This window comes from Colias philodice, chromosome 9 (genome assembly GCF_061535455.1).
Source record: "Colias philodice isolate Cphi_HAF_F1 chromosome 9, ilColPhil1 Martin Lab GWU primary, whole genome shotgun sequence".
Classification (NCBI taxonomy): Eukaryota; Metazoa; Arthropoda; class Insecta; order Lepidoptera; family Pieridae; genus Colias; species Colias philodice.
Window position 1 is genome coordinate 11030055 of NC_143094.1, and position 25572 is coordinate 11055626.

At 32.6% G+C, this 25572-nt stretch overlaps 2 protein-coding genes across 2 annotated transcripts in view; both read right to left on the minus strand.

Annotated features, from left to right (window-relative positions):
* Srrm234 (Serine-arginine repetitive matrix 2/3/4) overlaps positions 1-25572 on the minus strand; it is a 186784-nt gene that overhangs the window by 54994 nt on the left and 106218 nt on the right. The gene's annotated exons all lie outside the window — the stretch shown is intronic.
* Positions 14641-25572, minus strand: part of cta (Guanine nucleotide-binding protein subunit alpha cta) — a 29864-nt gene continuing 18932 nt past the window's right edge. The window contains exons 2-3 of the mRNA XM_089699510.1: positions 25037-25305; positions 14641-16988 (exon numbers count right to left, since the gene is read on the minus strand). Of these exons, the coding sequence (XP_089555636.1) occupies positions 16631-16988; positions 25037-25305 (627 nt within the window). The 3' untranslated portion in view covers positions 14641-16630. The remainder of the gene's footprint in view (positions 16989-25036; positions 25306-25572) is intronic.

Here is a 25572-nt window from a genome sequence, read left to right on the forward strand (position 1 = left end):
AAATTAATTTTACCCCACGTAAATAATACTGTGACGCTTCAAAATTGGGTCAAATTTAATAAAAAAGGCATGAATAATTTACACAGATTCTTTTCTTACATCTACTATTCTGACAAATAGGAAAGTGCGAAGTTTGTATTTATTACAAAACTTATGGGTTCTCGAGAATTGCTTGAGGTCTACATGCACTGCCTCACCACAAACAAGGTTATCCGGAGTAGGGTTTAAGTTTAGTATACTTTTAGATAAGTTTAAAGAACATTCGATCTTATTTTTTATCTATATTTTTGATTAAAGAAAAAATATTCTAAGCTCTATTCGGACATCAAGAAAATTCGGGAATCAATATAATACTTAACGTATCGGATAAACTAATACCTACGTATAACTTTTTACCTAATTATAATTACCTAAGCTTATAGTTCTAACGTAACTTCTAATTTGTGAATGTTTTTTATACAAAATCACGGATTTGTTTAAATTATAAATGCAAAGACAGACCTCCAAAAACAACCAAACAGAAGCCTTACATAATTTAATTGCCACTTGACAAAGTTCGAGGATTTTTAACCGCATCCAACCCGGAACTTCAATTTCAATCACCCTAATCAAATAAGATTAAGAACTTCGTCGAACAACAAAACTACACTAATCTAACTCAAATGAAGTAAGTCAATTTTCGCAAACCCAGGTTTACTCAAGAACATGCTGTATGCCACTACATGCTTGGAACAAGTTGGAGTAACGACTTTGAGCTCACGGTCGACACGTTTGTCAACTGTTTATTTTCACAGCCGAATCTGTGGCAAAATCTATTGCAATGAACCTTTTGAATATAGCTTCTAATAATAGGGTGCACTATTGATCTTTGATGCAGAACTGTTGAGAAATAATTTTGCTATAACATGTACTCATTGAAGATATTTGAATATTATTTAATGACTTTTGTAGTAGTAGGGTACTACTTACTACTTACCTACATATTTAACGAGTTAAGGACACACAAGCTAAAATACGTATCAAGCAGATCCCACATATAATATAAATGTTGCTCTACATTGAGAAAATTGTAGTTTTATAAACATTATCCGGTCAAATCTATCCAAAACAATCTTATCCAATTCACCATTGATTTCTTTTAGAAAGAACAAAAACGTCAATATTGCTTTTTCAGTTAATAAAATAGAAAGCGCTTTAACACACAGGGGCGCGATACGGGCATCAAATATAGAAAGTTGAAAAACGTAAACCCCCAAGGGGCTTGATATTGCAACTTTGTCACTGTGACACATAGCGTGATAAAACTATTCATATATAGATGTATAGCTTGACGTACGTTTTTATCTTCTGTCCAATGAAAAATACAATGTTTTTCAGTCGCCGAACTAAACGCTGGCTTTCAATTGAAATGAAATCCAACCGAGGCTTAAAGGAATACAATCTACTATGGGCTTTGAGGTTGCGCAGAATTTTTTGCTGAAGTAATGCTATGCGGTATAATTCAAACTAAACATTTTATACGTGATGTTGGGTCAAATGTTGCGTAATTTTTAATTTCAATACTATTTCAAAACGTGTATTTGCTTTTTTTTCACGTCATAGCGTAGCGATTTTTATTTTTCTTTGAATTTCTGATGACGCGACCAATAACCTAATCTATCGAATACCATTAGTTACTACAATTTTCACGATAATTAAATAACAATTTTATAGAGACATTTTCAACCATTTTAAATGCACCAACATAAAATTTATGTCCCTTTATCACAGCTCCGACGAAACCACCAATTAAATTAAGGAGGTAGTGCAGAAAAAGAACAATACAATTTTAATCAAATTATGGAACCCGACAACATTAATTGCCGTTGGAGATAATGTTATTTTCGTTCAAGTATTGGAGCGCTACTAGTAAATATATTTATAATACTTTTTTAACAAAATAAAACCGCTTTCAAATTGGCAGTACACTAAAAAATCATCAAAATCGGTTCACTCAGTCGAAAGTTCTCAGGTAAAAACGCAAAAAAATCAGTCGAATTTCTAACCTTCTTTTTTTAAATTGTGTTGAAAATAAATAGTACATTATAGTATTTGCCCAAATATTATTAGCGGGCAGAGATCGTGGTCTCAATTTATATAGGTAAACAACCCCTCAATCCATCATGTGGAAGACACACCGAGGAAACGAGTTTCTGTCACAATACAGCTAAGGTTCCGTAAATTTTCATGTACACGGGTCTATTTTAACAGAAAAAGGTAAGACAAGGGCCTTTTAATGAGACTGCTCGACGTTAATTATCTGTATGTAACCTCTGTGGGTTTTAACCGATAGGTTGGAAAATTCTAATCAGTTGTTCAATACATAGAAAGGATAGGTATGTATTAATAACTCTCCATTTGATTATATTTAAACTAAAACAAATCAATTATTTTCTTCTAAAATTTCAATCGTCCTTGCAGAATTTCTCTATTTGATATAAAAATTATATTAAGATAATGAAATGTTTTAAGTATATGAATGAAAATAGTTTCTTTTTAAAATTGAATACAAAAAAAAAATGTTTTTAATTCGCTTTCATTGAAACAACTCATTGAAATAAAAGCCATTATAAATTAAAAGAAACAAAAAAGTTTGAAAAGAAAATTTTCTTCAGCTTTTCAGTTTTGTTCAGGTTCGTGGGAAAAACTTCATTCGCAGCTGCTGATTCTAGAAGTATTTTATATAAAGCCAATTAAACGTAATATTTTCTAATATTATCTATTGAAGTACTATTGAGCAAAATAAATAATTTCAAAGTAAAATTCATGGTCCTTTGTGAAATATTGAGAACTCGAGTAAAAGCAAAATTAGATCACAAAATATAAATACAATTTTCTTAATAAAGAAATAATATTAATATGTAGTACCTAAATTTTTATTTAAAGTGTTCCTAAAAAAAGTCTTCATGAATGAATAGATAGAAGTCAAGGTAAGACATTATACAACTGACTGTACTAGCACAAGACCAAATGGATTTTACATTTAAAAGACTCCATCCTAATTAGCAGTTGAGTATTGTGTAATTTCAAATTTGGTGGTAATATTGTCAATAGTTAGACCTCTAAATAAATATAGATTGAAAAAGACTCCATCCTAGCCTAGACGTGTATTAAAAACAGATCTTCAATAGTTACGTTGAAAGGTAAACTAAAACAATTTCCCGCCAGACCGGCTTGATACCAACCAGCGTGGAATAATTTAGTTTGGCCAGTCTCGCACAAACCACAAACAGCCATTCATGGTCTCCGCATTTACTATGGTTAACTAATGTGTCGGAAATTGGACATATTATTTGCGCTTAAACGTTATATTTTATTAACGGTTTGTCGAAAGTAACGGTCAATGCTAACAGCAATATCCAATAATAATGGATGAGCTAGAATCTGATATCCTGAATTCAGATAGAGCCGAATATTCCGATATTAATTGTTGTTTTGGTTAATATTTGCTGTGTGAAATTAAGTGTGAATCTGTGTAATGTAGGACAAATAGGAGATTATTTGTTAACTTGTTATCGATTAATTAAATGTGTACAGATTCTCAATATTTTATATGAGTGAATTTTATAAATTCAAAAACATTTCCAAACTTTTTTTCTTCTTAAAAAAAATAACTGCCAGAACTTCCAGGCTTGCATATGGCAAACCTATCGCAAGACCAATTTTTCACCTGAATACAGATTATACCACATGCACATTACACTGCTGTGAATCGTCTAGACCGAGCTTAATCGCTCCGGGCGTTCCGGTTGTCTCTGCCGTATAGGCCTTTGCCAAAATAAATACGGTAGGTACGAAATTCTGCCTAATGGTAAGGTACACTAGCATGCAGTTTAACAATAGATGTAATTATAATCATGAATTTATGCCACTAGACATATTTTAGATCGCGCTATATAAGTACTATAGTAGTTATCTTGATTACTGTCTCGCCTTTTTACTTTTTGTTCATTTCCTTTTTATATTATATACAATTTGCATAAATTTAAAGCAACAAACCACACAGGGATCTCTGAAATACCTAAGACCTTCCTAAGACAATCGTTCAATCGAAATCTAGATAAATGCGAAACTCAATCTGTCAATAGACAGGCTGACTGATCGAGAGCTTTCCGTAAATATAAACTTGTGTATGTGGACAGCTTTTTATTGCAGTTTTTCCGGATATTACCTTACCTTACTTTTTAAACGAATAAAAAAGTGTATTTGCCTATGGTAAGAAAGTAGGTATTGCAAACGAAGGGCTTGGGTATTTCTTTTTATAGCCACTCGACTGCACTGCCTTGGTCATCCCCTATTAATAACTATTTAAAAATCAAAACACCGTATTCTCATTTCTCAATATGGCCAATTGTTAAGATGTCAGCAATGCAGTTTTATTATATTTAAACTCAATTAAAATAGATAAATTGTGTACAACTCTTCGAGGGATACAGATTACAGACACAATGTGCAAAACCTATAAATCTGTTTTTGCACATCAATCTTTAAAAACAAAGGTGCTCTAAATTTATACATTTCAAAATGTGAAGTAAAAGGTAATATGCCCCTGAGAATGGAACCAGAGTAACATATTTCTGGCGCAAAAGTTCTCCCTGGAGCCATTAGAATCCGGAAAACTGACGACAAAATGGCCCTGGCTATGAGTTCCTTGTATGAAATCGTAAAAAAGTGATACTTAAACTCTTCATAGATATAAAGGAAATGTAAAGAAAATAATTTTACGTAATAAATGGGTAAATAAAGTCAGTTTAACATGTGTAGTTATATTAACAGTCGAGAATTGCATTTCAGCTCAATTGGGTTCACGATCAATCGCGTAGAAATTGAGTTAAAACTTCCGATGTTTTAATTCCTCTTTATATTGAACATTCGGTTATTTTGTCGTCGATAATGTTCCACTTTCGTTCCAATTAAGAGATTGAATAGACGCTTTACTCATTCAAAAGCTATTATAATTTGTGGTTAACTTCGTTTTATAATATTTTTAGGAACTGTTAGGAATTAATTGTTTTATCAGCGTAAAATAAACAAGCTATAAGATCATAAATAGACTTTTAGATGTAAGAAGCCATAATATAGAGTCCAGTGAAATAAAATTGTTTAGTTGTGATTAAGTTAAGTTTTCTATTAAATTTGAATTAGGTACACATGGAAGACACCAATGAAAGAATGCTATGTGTGTATCATACATTGAATATTCTTTTATTATTTTCAGAAAGGCAAATAACATCGTAGCTTCATTCTGACATCAGTGATAACTGACGTGAAAATGGTCTATAAAATCAAATTGAATATTACGTCTACAACCAGTTCTATTTTCGTCGAATATACCGTTAAATAAATGCTTGGGAAATTGTTTTTTCAAAACAGTAACTATTATTTTAATATATAAGTACTTCTTACGCGAAATAACAAAAAGCAAATTAATTTAAATGCTGCAAAAGGGGTTAATTTCAAAAGGTATAGAAAGATCAATAAGAAAAGGCAGCGGACCTACCTGTAATAAGTATTATCTGTATGCGGTATGTATTTTTAGAAAGGCCCTCATTTGGCAAGCGAGGTAATTAAATTTTATATATTATTTGTATAATTTGTTTGCATAAAAGCTTTGAGCCGGTTTTAATATCAACATTAATAGATTAATATGTGATCGGAAACTTATTTTATTTCACATAATATTATTTCCATCCGGATAATGAACAAACATTTTCAGCAGCATTAAAAATCGGCTATATTTCGATTTAGTTTTTTTTAAATTCATTAAAATAGTTAATTTTCTTAAAAAGAGTCTCTAAATTTATAATTTATATACTTTTACATCCTATGAAATTCTTTTAATTATACAATTTCTAAACTACCTATTAAGCCATTGTCTTAACAATGAAACAGATGAACGACCATCGGACCTCATTATAATTTTAAAACTAAAAATCCAAAAGTATTGTCCATTAATCCTTCCTAATTAATTTGTAATAATATATGTAGTAACACTAGGGTACTGACTGGCAAAATTAGACCCCCTAATCTTCTTATATATAAAAATGAATCGCAAAATGTGTTGGTAAGCGCATAACTCGAGAACGGCTGAACCGATTTCTTTTTTTATTATATTCCTTGAAGTACGAGGATGGTTCTTATGTAGAGAAAACGTAAACATGTACCACGGGCGAAGCCGGGGCGGACCGCTAGTAATAAATGCAAATGGAGAAACATATGCAGATAGAGGTAGATAACGATTTCGAATTTGGTGTTGTTGATGGCAAAAAAAAGTGATGGATTTACTTTTGCACTCATGTGCTTGGGGACTTCATCTAATGCGTATTTTTAAAACATTTTTAGAGAAAAGCCTTGACATTTTACACGTAACCTTTTTTACTTTGACTTGCGTGTGATGAATATGATGGATTGCGATCATACATTTTTAATATTTTCCTGCTAATTTAAAAATATTAACTAATAACTAGGTATATAAAATTATAATATTATTAAAACTTGTATTACTAGTTAATTTATTGATAACTCGTGGCTATATTTAAATTGTATTAAATAAGTTTAGTACATACTTTAATTTTTAACCGACTTTAAAAAAAGGAGGAGGTTCTCAATTCAGTCGCTATATTTTTTATATCATATGACCAAAATGAGTATCTAATCGGCTCCTGTCTGTTAAGTAGTGGTTAGATTTATGAAGTGCTTGCAGATTTTATTAAGATTATATCAAAGATTTGATCCAATACTTGTCAAATGTAACACGTTTTTAGCGAAATAAATTCAGAGCAATTCAACAGCGACGTTTAATTTGAGGTTTCACTGGGCATGATTTGTTTCAGCAATCAAATTGTCAAATATTTCAGTTTGATTTCGATCATAAAAGAAATTGGCTCGTCGGATAAATCTCGCATTATTCGAAGTAATGAATGACTTTTCATGGAAACCAAACAATTTCTGAGAATCGAAAATAATTATCTGTTACAGCGATAAGCTATGAAAAGGAAAATATGAATGTTAGATTATCTACGGATCAGCTAAAATTGCAATTTGTTTTAAAGTATAAAAAAATGAAAAAAATATTGAATGGGGAGATTGAAACTAAATTGAATTTAAAATTATGTCATAAAATGTTAATTAAGTAATATCTTTTAAACCATTCGGAGTTTTATAACACCAAGCAATAGGACATCCTATGATCCTATATTAGGACACATGTTTCATCAGAATTATAAACGTAGGTACATAGTTACGTTTATAATTCTGATGAAGTTACGTCTGGTTACGTTCGTTACTTTTGAACAAATAGAAACTAGTTTTTTCAAAAAAGTAAATAACAAGCTTACCATTCTTAAGGTAACCATAAAACACAAAAGCAACAATCCCTCAGTTTATTAAACAGTTGAAATAATATAATATTGTGGCCGCCGAGTTCCCTCTGAGCACGTAGCGCTGTTTGTTTCCAGAGATTTGCGTAACATACAAATGAACGGATATTTATCTGTGCGTGAACTGAAATCCCAAAAGAAATATGAACTCCATCCCATTGTCCCCGTATATGATATTATAATGCCGCGATTGTTTGCATTTAACCCGGGATATGCGAATTTTATCGCAGCAATGTCGAGATAAAATTGTACACCCGACGGTGAATACACAATGTAAATTCTTAAATGAGGAAATTTTATTGAGCTATTAATTTTACAAAATTGTGTATTTATGTTAATGATTGTATATTGACCATTGTTGCATTAATGAATTTAATTTATCGTCAATTAATTTTGCTGTAGAATGAGGGGATCAAAGCTGACTGTGTTAATGATTTATACAAAGTACAAAACTCGATGTATATGTTGCAATATTTTCCAATTTTCCAACTTCCTATTACTTTCATGGCTTAAAAAAGGATAAAAGCGTCCTGGACTTCATTGTAATAAGATTTTATACCAAATTTCATTGCCCATTATTTGTTTTACCCAATTAATGACATTTTTTTTTTATTAAATCGGAAAATCACATTAGTATAAATAAGAATTACCAATGCTTAAAGATATATAAGAATTTTTGAAGGTTGGTAGGTTACCTGTACCATTTGGGCTGTACTAGAGGATTTGCTAAAACTAACACTTTAATTTCACTGCGCCTACATTGATCGCCTACTTACCTACCTATTCGAGAATTCGATATAAGATTCCCTATAAGGTTCACATCAAGTTAATAGCAAGCAATTCAGGTAATGGTTAAAGGCGAACCCGCGATGGCAAACGATTGCGAGTCTGAAGCGGAACATTGTCCTAAATTGGCTACTATTGAAGCTTAATTCTTTCTTTTAGTTAGATTAGATTCAGCGTAAATGATCATGTAGAGATTGTAGAAAACTGCAGCTATAAATGAATACAAATTAACAAAACGTGTGGATGTTGTTGCGTCTTTCGATTCATAGTTGGTAGTGCTAGTATAGGAGATACTTATAATTTTTATATTTTAATAACATGCGTTATTTATAAACAAATTTTAGAAGATTAGAAGAGTTTCAATATGTCTAGATAATGTATGTGAAAATCTACATAATCGCTGGGAACAACTATGTAGGTAACGAGGATTGGGAATTTTATGGTAGGTAAGTACCTATTTCGTAAATTAAATGTGTATTGACTATCAACTGAGTTTCCGAGATTTATGAATGGCAGATATTGCTAATAATGTTACCTCCAATCTAGGTATTTATAAAACTAAAGTTCATACAAGCACTTGAAGTAACTTAGATATAGGTAACTGATATGCATTTAACAGCAAGGCAAATTTACTTACGTTAATGCACACATGTTTTCAATTAGACTGTCTATCAATGCTCGTTCACTAAAGAAAGCGGACAATAATTATCTGGATCTACAAGAAAATGCGGAAACAATTTAAAAATAATGAAATGTTTTTGTAGGGCAACAAGTGTCTATTTAGCAGGATTCAAATATGAATAAGGCATGAGATGATAATATGGAATTTCGGAAAAATATTTTCCGTGTTTTAGTTTTTTTGCATTGCACAAGATAGATAAGTGGAAATAAAATGCTACCTGATATAAGCATTGATGCATATTGAGTTTAATATAAACAAAGTCATCATTTTTTAATATCGCATACCTAAATAAAGAAATCATTTTAACATCATGAGGCATTTTCTTTGGATTTTTCGTTTTCAAATACCTACCTACGTGTAATTTCATGCAAAACAAATCGATGGATTGTCATTGACCAATCGTAAAAAGAATCCCGTTGGAGATCGGTAAGGCCTTAGGAATATAAAATAATAGGTATTTATTTTTAATATTTAAGCAAATATTCCCAATTATATTTTAATTCTAAATGAAGTCATTTTTGGTGAAGTGTGTGTAAGCGTTTTTTTTTTTCGAAACTTCCCTCAGATTTCGTTTTTAAAAACTAAGTAGATACCTATTGATACAAATTTAATCGAAGCAAAAGTTTTCCTAACTGATAATCTCATCTAAAATGCTAATTAAATTACAAATCTACAGGAAGGGTTCTAAAGATTTCCTTATAAAAAGTGTCCTACATTTTTCTCGTTAGACCTAAGCTGGAAATGAGAGGATTACAAATGAAGCCAATTAATTTTGTACATTCTAGTTGAGCTTTAACTACTGGAGACAAGCTAGTTAACTTGAAATATTATTGTAGCCGTTACAACACATTTTCTATGAAATTAAGCTTTAGATTTAGTTATAAGAGCTTGAATATTAATTGTGTGCGGGATAATGAAATGATCACACGCGAGTGGCGAAAATTATAAAATTCATAGATACTACTTATCACTGCATAAAACCATGTAAAACGCTACATAACCATTTATTATAACGTACTTTAACACAGATTATAGATAAACAAAACAAAAAGGAGATATTGCTAACGAGTAGGTATTACATTCAAATGCTGATAAGCGATAAGGTTCCCTTATGTACTATGTATGTTTTTCTTTGTTTCGAATATTGTAATTATTGTTAAATTGTTGTGGAACATAAAATATAATCCAATCGAATATAATAGGTATGTTAAATAAGATATTGTTTTCATCTTTTCTATATTGCTATCTAAACGGATTAAGTTTTAAAAATGTGTTTATTAATTTATCTAGACATCTCTATAGAACCGAGAGGGCCTGTATATTCATGTTTTTTGAATATTATTCTCCGACGTGTAAAATCTGGAGGTCTTCAGAGAAAAGTGAATTGGTGGTGGAAACCGCAATCCATCTTAACACACATTTTAGCTTACCATGAGACGAGATCGTGGTGAAGCGCTCCTCTATGGACCAATAAAAAAAACGGTAGACTGTATAGTTGTTATTTTTGACTCACGAGTCGGTAGTGTTCCTAATAAGGAATTATTACAAACTAGCTTTCCACCCGCAGCTTCGCCCGCGCAGTCAAAGAAAAACCCGCATAGTTCCCGTTCCCGTTGGATTTCCGGGATAAAACCTATCCTATTTCCCGGGATAAAAAGTAGCCTATGTCCTTTCTCGGATATCAAAATATCTCTATACCAAATTTCATGCAAATTGGTTCAGTAATTAAGGCGTGATTGAGTAACAGACAGACAGACAGACAGAGTTACTTTCGCATTTATAATATTAGTATGGATTTATTTTAATGGTAAGTACCACCTCCTACTGCTCCTTGTTATAGTTCAACTCTACATCCCCGCTCTAACGATTCCCAAGATTTCATTAAATGTAAAAAATCTAAGAAAATCTTCCACCTATCTGGATACTTGTCAAACATGGCCAGAATTTATGCCTATTTTCTTTTCAAAGTATTCCAATTTATTTTAATTTAAACAAAACCAATTAAAATTGTCTCCTCATCCTAAGAGACTGACCTCTTCCTTTGTAGCATGTTTGTTGCCTTATATTAAAAGCCACCTGTTTCCTAAATGCCATCTATGATCTGGCCCATGAAATAATAATATCTAAAGATGCACCAAATAAAACGACTAAATAATCATGCATGGTATTTATTACACTGTACAATAAATATTGGGCTGTATACAAAATATATAGAGGAATTCCAAAAGATATTGTCAACACTAGCATACATTAACATGTGTGTAAACCACTAACGCACTTAAAATTCGTAACATATAACTATATTATAGCATAACATCAGCCTCGGGAATTTACAACACGCATATTTTAATTATTATCTCTGAAAATTTTGCAATCAATAACAAAACTTTACTTCTTTTTACACTTAAAACCTAAATCTGGTGTAAAGAATACTTCCTTTGTAGCATACATAGCATGCGCTTTTCACAAATCAGTGAGTAAGAAAGAGACAGGAACTTTGTCGTGAAACAAATAATGAAATAAAAACTGTAATATCACACATTCAAAAGTAGTTACATAAATAATTTTGACCTACTTTCAGAGATAAATTAAAATACGCGTATCGATCTATTATTTCATTCACCAAATCATGAAGGTGATCACCAATGTTACAATAATATGAATACTAAAGGATGTTAAAAAGCCTTCCTACCCCGTACCTGCCTTAAAGCAGTATCATTTTCAGTGTGGAAAAAGGACAGCGCTATATAGGTCATATAGCGCCATCTCTTTCCCTCAATGGAAACATTACTGCTGTATGTCATCATTGTAACCCCCCTGAAATGGTTAATCATCACACAATGTTATATTTATTACTATTTGGAAAAGATTGGGCAGCTAAGAGCCTGTATCTGTAATCAAGAGGTACAAAACACCATAATGTTACATCTCTAAAAGAAAAGTATAAAATTAAGGAAAACATTTCAACTTATAAAAATTAATTTAATTAATAATTGATAATTATATAATGGAATAGCTACTATAGGGAAACACAAGTGAGAACGTGTATTCATATCGGTAATCTACAAAAAAAATTCAACTTTTATTCACCACTCAAATACAGATACAAAACAAAATATTTATTGTAGTTTATAAGAAAAAATATAAAATTAAATGTCATAAGATAACTTTTAAACGATTTAAAAGTTCTCACATTTCTTAATCATATTTAAAATAAAACAACTTATGAAAAGGGAATAAAAATAAAATAAAATTATATAATCATCAACATTTATAATATTTTGTTGTAAATACATATAAAACTACAATAAATATCGTAAACATTATCACATGCCCATATCTAAATTATTCTTAAGCAGATTTTCATTTTATTTAATTTACTGCCATAACTTTAAGGCAATTACAACTGTTTTATGTCCTGACCCTATAGTTTAAAATGATTCATTTTCTTATGGCTGGTTCACACTTTGATTAGTGTGAGTGCAGGTGATTAGTGCGAGTGCAGGTGTGTAGTGCGAGTAGTGTCCAATTCAACTGCGATTGCAGGTGATTAGTGGGAGTGCAGGTCAATAGTGCAATTCGCGACGCTACACACTACGCTAAACACTGAACACTAAACACTCGTGTCCAGACGTGTTTAGGAAGGCACACTGCGAGTGAGGGGGAAGGGAGGGCGCGCGGGACGTGGCTACTCGCAGTCCACTCGCAAAAAAATAGAACACGCTTCCATTCACTTTACTACACAGCCTACTAAACACTTGCACTAAACAGTCGCTGTCCACACGTAGTTACTAAACACCTGCACTAATCACCTGCACTCGCACTAATCAAAGTGTGAACCAGCCTTTAGGGAAAGTTGAATTTTTAATTATTTCTCATAGAAATTAACTAAACATTCAACCTACCTTTGGAAAAACATCTTTAAAATATAAGAACAGGACAGTAGTAACGTTATTGAAAGTAAAAGCAACTGAGAAATAGATGACATTTAATTAAAAAGGTATTTGCTTATAATTCATTAGAAAGATAAAATCGTAGGATCGAAAATTTAATAAATTTACTATTTCCAACCAGTTACAATAGACTCAGAAAATTTATACAGTAAAAAGATAATAAAGTATTTAAAATATATTTGATAATTTTAACCATTGTAAATTATGATACAAGTCTAAAGTTTACTTATAAAAGGAAACTAATCATAGCTTCAATTACACAATTTTCGTTGACAACAATATGAAGTATCAATAAACTCAAAGGTTAATCTCTTCTAAACGAATCTGATTAAGAAATAAACAGTTTTCTCTGCCGAGAAATAGTAAGGACGTATTATAAAAGTAATCTACTTAATTCATTTTACACAAAGCAACTAAAACGACATTTATTTAGCTACCATTTTTAAATCGATCCTTTATTGACACGGATTATACACATACCGCGAAACCAGCGCGTTCATTCGTCAGTTGCTTTTACCTTTCACAAATTTCCTTTTAGTGGTCACACTGTATCCAGTATGCCATCATTAATGGCACTATAAATGCAAGATATCACTTTTATCAGACATACCCTCACCGGAATGGGCCGCAAAATAATATTGAATACAATCTAAAGTAAGAAATTTTAAAACTAAATGAGAGGTATTTACATAATAGCCTCGAATAAACCATCTATATAAACATTTACACATAATAAATAGAATGCACTTTCTATAACCTCGAAATAATATTGTACCCATCTTAACACGAAATAAATATACTAAAGCTTATTAAAATTACCAACTAAATGAGTATAATTATTATGATCGAAAGTGTACTTAATTATAATCAGATCAATTCATTTAGATCAGAAAGTGAAATTAAACAATTTTTGTGCCCATTATAATATTGGATTATAAAAATGTACAAAATTTTATAAAAAGCGTTGAGATTAGACGATATATTCCTTTGCGTAACTGTGCGAAGGGACGGATTATTTTATATGAGAAAACGTGCTGATAAAACAACTTATCAAATTCAACATCATTCATTACTAATATTGAAATTCCCCAAACTAAAATCCAGCAAAATCTCAAACACAACTTTTACCAATCAAGTCTTCTTAAAATCCATTATCAAACCAATACATACTTATTACGGAAATACCTTAATTTTTCTGTATGCATCATCCCTTGCCCATCATAAAAACCGAATGAATAAAATTTAATTAATATAATTTAAAACGCAATAAACAAAAATACGATATGAATATTGAATATGAGTCAGCTAAACCTACTCATCACAGTCCGATTCATCAATACATAATTAATTTAATTTTTAACATGACGTAATCAACAGAGTTAACAAGTTTTGGGTGGCAATACATTATCAATTTTGTCAGTGACTGAAAAAATATCAAAAAAATGGTTGCCTGTAAAGTCGGTTTTACGGGCGAAGATTTTACGTGACAACGTCTTTTTCTCGATCATAGTTGAGTGGGAGAGAGACGCAAGGCATTCGGCGGGCCTCTCTCTCGTTCGGTGACTCATCGTAACGTTACCGAGCGTTACACTTTTTCATAAGTGACTCCCAGTCGCAACCTAATTTAAGACGTTGTCACGTCAAAACGTTTAATAACTCGCTCCCTTTTTTTAAAATTACCGGCAAAATTAAGCACGAGATTTATCAATTCATAGTAAATGTAACAGTAATAGCAAATTTAGTACTAGAGTAACAACCTGCCCTGAAGAGCAAAGTATACTGTTAGTTTCAATCTTTGTGAGAAATAAGAATGATTCGTAATTATATTGAGATATATTTTTTGGAAAAGATTTTTTGTAAGTCGTTGTAAGAAGTAAAGCTATAAAATTTAATCGAATTGAATATGGATTCATATAAAAATCCCGTATTTACTACAAATAAATTATATTCGTTGCATTAAAAGTATCAATGCGTATTTAATGTGATGAAATTATTACTAACAATATATTTTAATACTTGCACAAAATCGTACTTACTGTGAAAAAATACGGTATCCCGAAGACATTCAACATTTAATCAAATCTTAAACCAAAAAAAGGCCTTCACTGACAAAATTACTAATGCATGTATGTATATTCATTTTCATGTATATTTATTTTGTTAATGTGCAATTAACGAAGATTACTGTATAATACAATAACCCTTTTGACGTCATACGATGTTACTTACATCGTATGACGTCAAAAGGGTTATTAAATCAAATACGTATTTGCAATAATCGAATGTTATGTTGATTCATTGTTTCATAAAAATTATAACTTGATCCTACTATCTTTGTCGAAAAAGCGTTCACAATTTCATATAATTATTGCAAAATTACACCAGTAATACCAAACAAAATTTAAGAAATACGCAGCAAATAAAGGTATTAACATCATAGGGGATAAGAATGTGCCTATAACTCGTTCGTTGCTGTTTACAGCCTAAATATTACCGAAAAATTCCATCACAGTGTATTAAATTTTTATTTACATTGTTTTTCAATGATAATATAAGTAAAAAGTTATAGATAGGTTACCAAAACAACATTCGATCTTCAAAAACGTCACACTAACGCACACACGATTAGACGTCAAAGTGAGATGGCGTGATTCAACTATCGTGAGCGAAAGAGACAACTGATGTAAAGTGTGGCTAATTAGCCACATTTCAACGTGCCTATCTAAACTATTTTTTACTTATAATATAATTGGTTTTTCCCCTATAGGGATATAAAGTCTTTCCTTTATTTATTTGCGCTGCATTTGAGCAACATGCGTTTTCTAATAAACTACGCTTAAAAGCTCGCCTAATAAGTGCCCAATGACGTAACGGCGGATTACATCGGCAAGAATTTGGGTCACAATAGAAATGTTCTAGAATTACTATATCGCTTATAGATTATATAACCGATTTGAATTAAGAATTCGAATTTGTGCTAATGTGTTCTTTTTTTTTGTTCTTTTTCTTGTTTTTTTAAAGACGCATCTGTAGCTAAAGCTTAACTTTATCTATTCGAATTACTACTTACTGCTGCAAGGTACAAAACATGTAGGTTTTGTATAATTTAAAAATGAAAATAATTAATATTTTTATACTTACTAGACTAATATATGTATTAAGCAATTTTGTTTTACGACGTCATTGAGCACTTTGCCTAAATTTCCATACATCCTGGTCTTGGCACAGTTAGATATGACTCTCGGCAGTTCAGAGGGTTTCGCTACTCTTTCTGGTTCAGGACTACATTTAAATGCTGATACAATCTACTTCTGTAAAAATTGAGTTTCCTTGCTCTAAGCCAACATTGGAGACATAGATCGGTCTCTTTTCTTCTTCCATATATACGAAAGAGATAGATCTATATCCTCACTATTTTTTACCAATACTCACGTGTATACACGTGTCCTAAGCGCATATATAAATTTATCCAAAAGTGATCATAATAATGTAATTTATCAAGTGCACGATCTATATTTTTGGTCATAAATATACTGATATACAAATTTTATCATTACGATATGATATACTATACACATACCAAAACATTATTTCGGTAAACCGTCCATATTTTACAAACACTACAAAAGTAGGCCGTCGTGTGACGCCGTAACAATCACATATCCCTTGTCTTTTAAATCTTCTTATTATGCAGATTATAAATACAACAGATTATAAAAGGAATTTCGCGCCATCAGTCATTCGCCATCGAGCTATCACATTTGGAGTAATTTGAATTCGGAGCTGTTACGTCACTGTAACATGAGCGATTCCAAATTTCGATTGAGGATCGTGTCTTTGACGGAGTTGAAGACGACCTCTATGTTGTGCGTGTCTATGGCCGTCGTGAAGTGATGGTAAAGCGTTGTCTTTGGTTCCCTGCGAACGTTCGCGAACATGTTGAGTATGAACATTTGCACGTCGCGGAGGTTGTGCGGATCGCCCGTGAAGTGCGGGAAGTACCAGCGTATGTCCGTCTCCTTGCTCGCGACCTTCCTCGCCAGTAAATCCGATTTGTTGAGGAATAGAATAATCGATATCCCTTTGAAGTTGACGTTGTTCACGATCGTGTCGAATATGTTGAGCGCTTCTTCGAGGCGATTCGTTTTTCTGTAAGGACATAATATACTAATTAGTATACAATTATACTTTTGATTTAAATAACTGGTAGAACATTTTTATAACTTGTTAAATTAAGGATATTAACGAACTCAAATCGATTGGGCGCGAATTAATTAAATTCGATATAATATAAAGCATCATAAGATATCTGACCACTATTATGAATTTCAAGTTTGCATAGTTAATACTATAACTCTCAATATGTACTTAAGCTTTAGGCAAAATGTTGGATCATTTCGGTTTAAATTTAGTATACTCATAGTTGATTATATATAAAACAACGCACATGATATGTTTATCAAAACTAGCTTTCATGTAGAATACTAAAGGTCATCCACTTTTAATGGCCGGAGTGTCGGAAATAATAAATATTTTAAGAAATTAATTAAAATCCCACATTCAATCAAATTACCAAAACGTTATGACACAACATAGAAAGATCAGATCATTTAGATCAGATCAAGCAAATTAGCTAATGATTTCCCACGTTTTAAAGAGCATATAGTCAGCCAATACATTTTTACATCTTTCCTTGTACAATAAAGAACAAAATAAACAGTGTACCGACACACTAATAACCGTACTATCGTCTTGTAAAATATTGCCAACGCGCGTTCGATCCTGAGAAATCTCCGCGTATCTAATGATGCTTGATTTATACCTCATTTCTGAGAAACCAGTAAACGTTATATCCAGGAAGTCAGCTATTATGTTAACATAATTCAATATGTATATATTTTGGCACTATTAACTATACACCAAATTCGCTTTTCCATTAACTAGTTTAACAGAAAAAGGAGAATTGTATAAGGAAAAATCGTAAAAAAGGGAGATTTTTTTATTGTTCGATGAAATAGTTCCATTATCCAGTACTAGAGACTATGATGTAACCACCGTGAAAGTTTATCGTGGCCTATTTACCGTCCTAGTTAATAATTGGCCATATCAATGAATTAACTTGTAATAAAAGACAATGTCCGTATCAATTAAAGCCATTTAAAGGATTGAAGTAGGATAAAATTATATGTAGAAATTTTATTTATAAAATTGATTGTTTTACTCGTATCAAGATTAACGAGGCCCACGTTGACAAATCCAAAAACTCTACAAAGATTCTCTATCACCAATGAAAAATGAGTTTAGCCCGCGCCATTTATATCTAAACCACAGATTTTTTAATTTTATTTATACCTGTGGATAAATAATTGCCTCGGATCGGGTAGCGAAGCGTATCTAGTACCAAATTATCGAGGTACGGCAACGTAATAAAGATATAATATGTATGAGACTGTTCGTAGAATTCTCAGAACCGGTAGGATCTACTTCGCAGGCAATATTTCATAGAGGTTGTGCCTACACGTCACTGAACACGTGCATCACCTGACCGCTATTAAAAATAGTTGATAGCTAAATGCAGAAAAAACTTTAGATTACCATGTAGACTTTATGCTTATTTAGTTACATATTACGAAAGATCGTAGTCACATCTAAACGCCGAGTCACATGAAAATATCAAACATGGAAGAAAAAAAAGTGTAAACTAGGAAGACAAACAAATCGAGGCTATAATGGTATGCGACAATCGCAATTCATAAAAAAACAACAATTAACTGATAATGACTATAGGGCACCACCCATTCCAATAGATAGTATGATTTTGAATAGCATGAAGAATAATACCTGCGGCGATCTCTGTCAGTATAAAGCTAAACGTTTTGAAAGGTTATGTAGAGATACATATTATGTTAACTACTCCATACAAGCCATTGAATATTAGATGTGCGTATGAATAGGCATAAAATTGAGTAGCTATATTAATAGTGAAGTAATTAAATGTGGGCACACAGTGTTACGAAAGTTCGGAGCCAGGCACGCCGATCCGTGACTAATCGGTGGCATGTAAATCTTGGAGAAACTTCGTAAATGGCATGTGTCACTTTCGTGAACTATTGCGAAGGTCGTGTTTAATTGCAATACGATTAAAATATTCAGAATATTTAGAAATCAGAATGTTGACATACGTGTTTATTTATTAATGGAATGGTAGGTATCGGTATGCATGTGATTAATTGAGCTATCACGTTTTAAACAGCTGGTACTAAATCCTGCGTACTTCCTCATTCTATCCTGGATTACCATATCAATTTTTTTTTAACGTTGGGAAATGCTTTTACGCATCCCCCTCTACAGTTTTGCTGTATGAGGGGGTATGTGGGACTCGCAGGAAGCCATACCCACTAAAACCCAACGGTGGCCACCGTTCACCTTCGGCGACAGGGGTTAACACCCAGCAAGCACAAAACACCATTATAACAAACTTATGATAGCACGAGTTCATGTACAAAGCATTATAACCAAATCGTATATCGGCTGTATTTCTTTTATACGACTCTTATAAGTAAAATTTGGGCCCCCCCTTTAGACAGCGTTGAGCTATATAAAGGCAATTTAATAGCATTATAATTATCGTATTAAATCATTAACTAAGTCAGTTATGAGCACATGAATAAACAAATGGCATTTTTTGCGACTTCATTACAGTCAATATATAGCTTTTTAAATTACAATCTGTTATTAAAATTTCATAACAATGCTAACTGTTGTAATTCCTTTGTACAAAAGAAAATCTTATTGATTTTAAAAATATATTGATCTGTTTTTGATCGTGCAACGTTATGTGGACTTGAAATATTTAAATGTGAAAATTAATATTGAATGATGGGTAAGTACCTACCTCCTGTATTTCTGAATGTTTTGTGTGAAATTAGCTGCGCGCATCAGTTTGTCGGGTGAAATATACATGTTATTGAGAAAGAATACACGCGCCCTCGCTAATATACTTTATTAATATATTTTTTTTTTTATAAAACATAACCTATTTTTAACAAATATCACAAAATTTAGATTATAGTAATAGTTTTAACAATTAAAGTACCTTATAAAGGTATTGGTACAAAATGCAAATGATTTCATTCCCTTTCTAGTCAGATCTTAGTAACTTGTATTATTTTTGTAAGATAGGAAAAGGAAAGCAAATGGCGACAAATGAAATTAAAGCTTTAGGCATTTCACGATAGCATAACAGTGCTGTTAATTTTAATATGGCTCGTCACAAAAATTAGAGCTCGTATATAGTGTAATACAAGACACTTATTATGTTCAGCCATATAACAGCACTTCGGAAATATGTTATAATGCTTAAACTCATTATACGTATTAGTGACTGATTTTTATCGAGCTTATCAGGGAACCGTAATTACTTGGTATAAAATAAATAAGCCAAGATTTTTAATTAAGCCATTTAAAAACAAACTTGCTTGTTCTTTTCAGAACCAACATGCCCTGCAAAGTAAAGCGTTTCCCAACATAATATGAAGATGCCGATGAAGAAGCTTTTTTTGTTTACTACAATTATTAATAAAATCAGTATATACTCCTTTTTAAGTTTTCATTTGAATCCGCCTGTTTTTTAGTTTCATTCAAAGCCTTTTTATCCATTAACCAAATTCAAATTACGATGTTATTATTACTCATAGTTCTAACAATACTTTTATTTCGATCAATATATAGCTATATACTGTAGAGATGAATAGATTTGAAAGAAAACGGAGCAAAAGCAATAATTGTTATAAATTCAATGTTAATATAGGATTAGTATTAAATTAACACAATAATGGACTATTATAAAGCTTTTATTCTTTAAAAAACCAACATACGTTCAAAGGCACTATAAAATAATTTACTTATGCTTATTTAGAGCGTAACGTTATTAAAATTACCAATATAAGATAATAGTATTACTATAAGTTTGAAAGCTGTTTTAGTGACATATCACACTAGCGGATTGCGAGCGGTTTCAAAGCGGAGCGGGTGCGCAACGAATACGTTGCGGTTGCGCAGCGAATTCGTTGCGGACGCGTGGCAGATGCGCAACGTTTACGTCGCAGTCATGTACACTCATTAACAAAATGGAATCCGTGCTGGTTGTTACTTATAACTTGTGATAGTATAATAATTATGAGATCATTATTTTTTACGAGTTTCATAACATGTTAATGTTTAGGGTATTGTTTTATCTATTAAATCTTGGTCGAAATGCAATCAGATAACTTAATTGCTCATTAAGAAAGTTCATTAGTGAAATAAATGTTAAAGCTCCTTAACTAAAACAGGGCTATCTTATTATTAGATAAATAGCAGTGAATAGAAAATTTTATCAAGCAACCAGCAACTCACTATCACTTTGCTCATAATTAGGTTCACAAAATCTCTTTATAACATACGTTGCTATGGGAGAGATTATACTGGTCAGTCGTTACATACTTTTGGAATGTATGGTACATTCTAAAAGTCCTAGTAATTCAATTTTATAGCACCTTTTTTTAACAACTCCAGTTGTTATTACATCTTTAGTTAACTGTTAAGTAAGTGCATTTCCACAGTACGGTTAAAAAATTGAGTGCTACAGAAACGATGGAAATATTGAATGGAAGTTAGGCAAGGCGGAAGGGCTGGCTTTTGTGCGAGAGTATACAAAATGACGCGTCCGCAACGAATTCGCTGCGCAACCGCGGCGTGTTCGTTGCGCGCCCGCAACGTATTCGTTGCGCACCCGCTCCGCTTTGAAACCGCTCGCAATCCGCTAGTGTGATATGTCACTTAGAAGCTGTAATTTAGAATTATCCTACGTTTATTTAAGATTTTTGACATTGTAACAATTTTTTGGTAACCATAATATAACAGTTAGCATTATTTGATGAAGCAAATGCGTTTATAAAGTACTTATATTTGGATAGTGACGATTTAAATAATTAATATAACTTAAAGTCATAATTCTGTATATATTTTTGGTTAATATACAAGTTATGTGCTTGCTGGGCAGCTAGGCCTTATACCCCCACCGCCTACGTGGTGAGTGCCGCAACTTGGCGACCCGACCAAGCCCATAAGTTGGCAATAGGTGACGGTATCAAAAATGATATCGCCACCATATTACCGGGCTATCCGCCATCTGTCACAGGGGGGGCCGGTTTACTTGCAGCGAGCATAACTGTAGTATGCTCGTCTCTACGTAAACCTCCCCCTGTGTACCATATCAATATTTACCTTAAATTCAACTATTATGAATCAGCAACGTTATCACTTGCTCGAGGGAAGAGCAAATTTGCTAGAATGAAGTGTCAGAGTTTCTAGTAGAGGCATCAGAAAAGTACAACCTAACGAAATTCATACTGTATGTTTGTGCCATGCTCTTAGTTTTTCACAACAAATTGGGTCAGAATGTGCTATGTACTTAGTAGACCACACGAACGCAAATAGGCTTGAGTCGAGGAATAAAACCCAAACTATAAGAGGAAGAAGTTGCGGTTAACAGCCGGTGTGTCATAAAGCGCAGTTTGCATCGAGTTTTTCAAAACGATTATATGTCGTTACGAGCGAGTAATCTGGCCTGCGGTTTGCCCACGTAAACATTTAGTAAAGAACTTTATTACCGTGTTTACGGCATCGCAAAGAAATAGCTTCCTCTTGGTACTATATTTTTATCGGGCGCCATAATTTTTATATCATTCCGTGATGAATAAACATTAATAAACGTTATTATGAAACTATTACCGAGAGAAATCCAAGCACGGACGCATGATGCATCGAACGAATACGACAACAACACGTCGTAGGTATAAGGCTATTTGAATATGAAGACGACAAATCACATGCAAACATAAACAAAGGTGTTCGACCAGACGCTCAATTAATATGACCGACACAAATAATTGATTATACGATTTGCATGATACTCTGTACGGATGCGAATTAGCAATTCCGTCGATCGCGCATGCAAATAATCTTCATTAACGATATAGGTACTGGTACTTATAATATATTGGACACAACTATTCGCGGAACACATTTTATTACGACATCTTCCTGTTTTATCTGACTGAGTTGTAAGATCGTTTGTTTATGGGCAATGAGTTAATAATTTATCTACTTTATCGCCCTATTCGATTTTTCATCCCAGCCTGATCTTTCCTTGTAATTGTAAATATTTATTGAATAGTTCTAACGTAAATGTTCATGGCATAAAAAGATAAAGACTAAATATAAGTTGTGATCTTCAGTTCTACATGATTATAAGAAGCTCTTAAAATAAATTGATTTGTGAAACAGTAGCAAGTCCGGAATAGTAAAACAAGACTAATGGAAGAAGTAAGAACCTATTTGTAAACTTACCAACTATAGTTTTTGACTGACTAATATAAGCATCAGGGAATTGTTACCTCATCTACCCTATTCATAATATACAGAGCTAATCCTGAACAATCGAAACATGCACAAACAGCTCAACATCAAACAGCCTGAAACAACGAAAATCATTTTCCTGTACAATCCATCTTAACATCAGCAAACAAAATATCGCTCCACTTAGTCTCATTATCTCGAGACACGAACGGAGACATCTTATGGACGTTCTAATAGAGATATCTTGAAAGTGGGAAATGTACCGAACAATAGTACGCGCAGTGCTGCATTGCGACATTGCATGCGATGAAGTTATTTTCTCCTGCAGCGCGAGTTTTCCCAATGTTATATTATATATTACATATATGATTTATACAGTATTTTACTCATTAGAACACAAGCAAATTCCTCCTGATTAGACGCAATATAAAATATTATTGTTGAAAATCATGATAATATGTTTTGCTACCAATATCGGATTCGTTTTTGACAACTAAATTTCTTAGAATTTTACAATGAATGAAATCGCTGTTTGTATGACTTGAAAGCTTTTTTATAACAGGAACGTCATATTACCATAAATAAATAAAAGGTGTAGCTGCACAAAGTGAACGAAGTCAAGGCGTTTATACGTATCACTTTAACATCCATACATTAGTAGGTACTCAATAGCGAGTCTTTTGGCATAATATATTTTAGAGGATTCCCTTCAGGTTTCGCGGAAAAAACATTTATAGATATATTCGTATTATACAATGTTGATTTATCGAATGTATCGTAGAACGCAAGTGAGAGTAATTGTACCAGAGAAGGTCGAATTCCAACTACCAGGCGATACTAGTTATTGCAATATTATAATTTGACGATGAAAACCTCCTCACCTCAAAATCATTCAAATCACTTGCTTCTTTAAAATAAATCTTGCTATGAGATTGATACAATCCAAAAACAAACACCGCGAAGCGAAGATGCGTTAACGGGCGATAAAAAGATTACCATGATCCACCACAATACAGACAGGCATGCTACCGGAAATCTAGATTTAGAACCAACATCCGCCATTTGTACATACTCGCAAAGATAAAATTATTTACAAAGTAACATATCATAAACGACTATGTACCATTTGAAAGACTCTCAAGAGAAAGGTTCTGCCTGATGTTTATGTAACACTCGGAAATCGGTTGAACGATTAAGAACGATTTATAATTATGATAGTTTTCTTGATTAGGACGTTAATCAAGTTGCACAGAAGCAGATAATTCTACTGGGCTCGGAGTCATAAAATCATCAGGGCAGAGGCCATAAAGCATAAATTTTATAGGCAGTAAAGTAATATACTAATTTGTATCATGTCATTTGCATATCTGCAAATTAACTGTAATTATATTGTTGGCCAACATTTTGATAAAATAACAACCTTTTATCTCATAATTGTCCTAATGGAATAGGTACTCCATATTTCGGTGAAGCTCAATGTGACTCAATTACGGTAAAACCCATTTATCATTATGTATCTTATCAGAATAATCAGAAAGTTGGAAACCCTTTCGCGTGTGAAAAGCTTTTCCTTAATGACAATTGTTTATAAGTAAAGAAACCTGGATTTAGCCGAATTGTTAAATTTATACAATTCAACTTTTTTTACAATTCAAATATCCAAAAGTGCTTTCCCTAAAAAAGGCATATCATATCGTGTAAAATTTTGAAATTTTGTAATCCTACTAGATTTAAGTATGCCCCGTCAGTCAGTCAAAGGTCAATATATCTGTATACATGTATAGCACAAAACTCACCTATCTTCCGACAGAACTTGGTCGAACTCCGACGAGGACACCAGAAACAGTATGGAGGTGACGGAATCGAAGCACTGCGTCCACTTCTGCCGCTGCGTCCTCTGGCCACCGACGTCGACGAACACGAATGGTACATTGTTGATGTTGATCGTGCACTCCGTGATGCCCTTGGTGGCCTTCCGACAGTGCAGGATGTCCTGGTGGGAGGGGATGTAGTCCGGCCGCGCGATGCGCTCCAGCTCGCCGAAGAAGTAACTCACTGAGTCGCTCTGGAATTACAATAGTAGGAATTTAAAGAAGTATACTTTATTGGTAAAGAATTTGCGTTGTGAGGTGGTAATCGGTGGGGTTCACTTTTGTTTGGACGTGAACGGTAAGTTTTAAAATATATACAAAGATGATTACTTTTCTATGAAAGGTGAAAGCATATATGTATGTATAATTCTAGCCGTTGCTCTTGCTGATTGTGAGTGTGTGAGTGTTACATAATTGTTATTGGGATTAAAGGTTTAAGGTTATCGTACTATTAATGATAA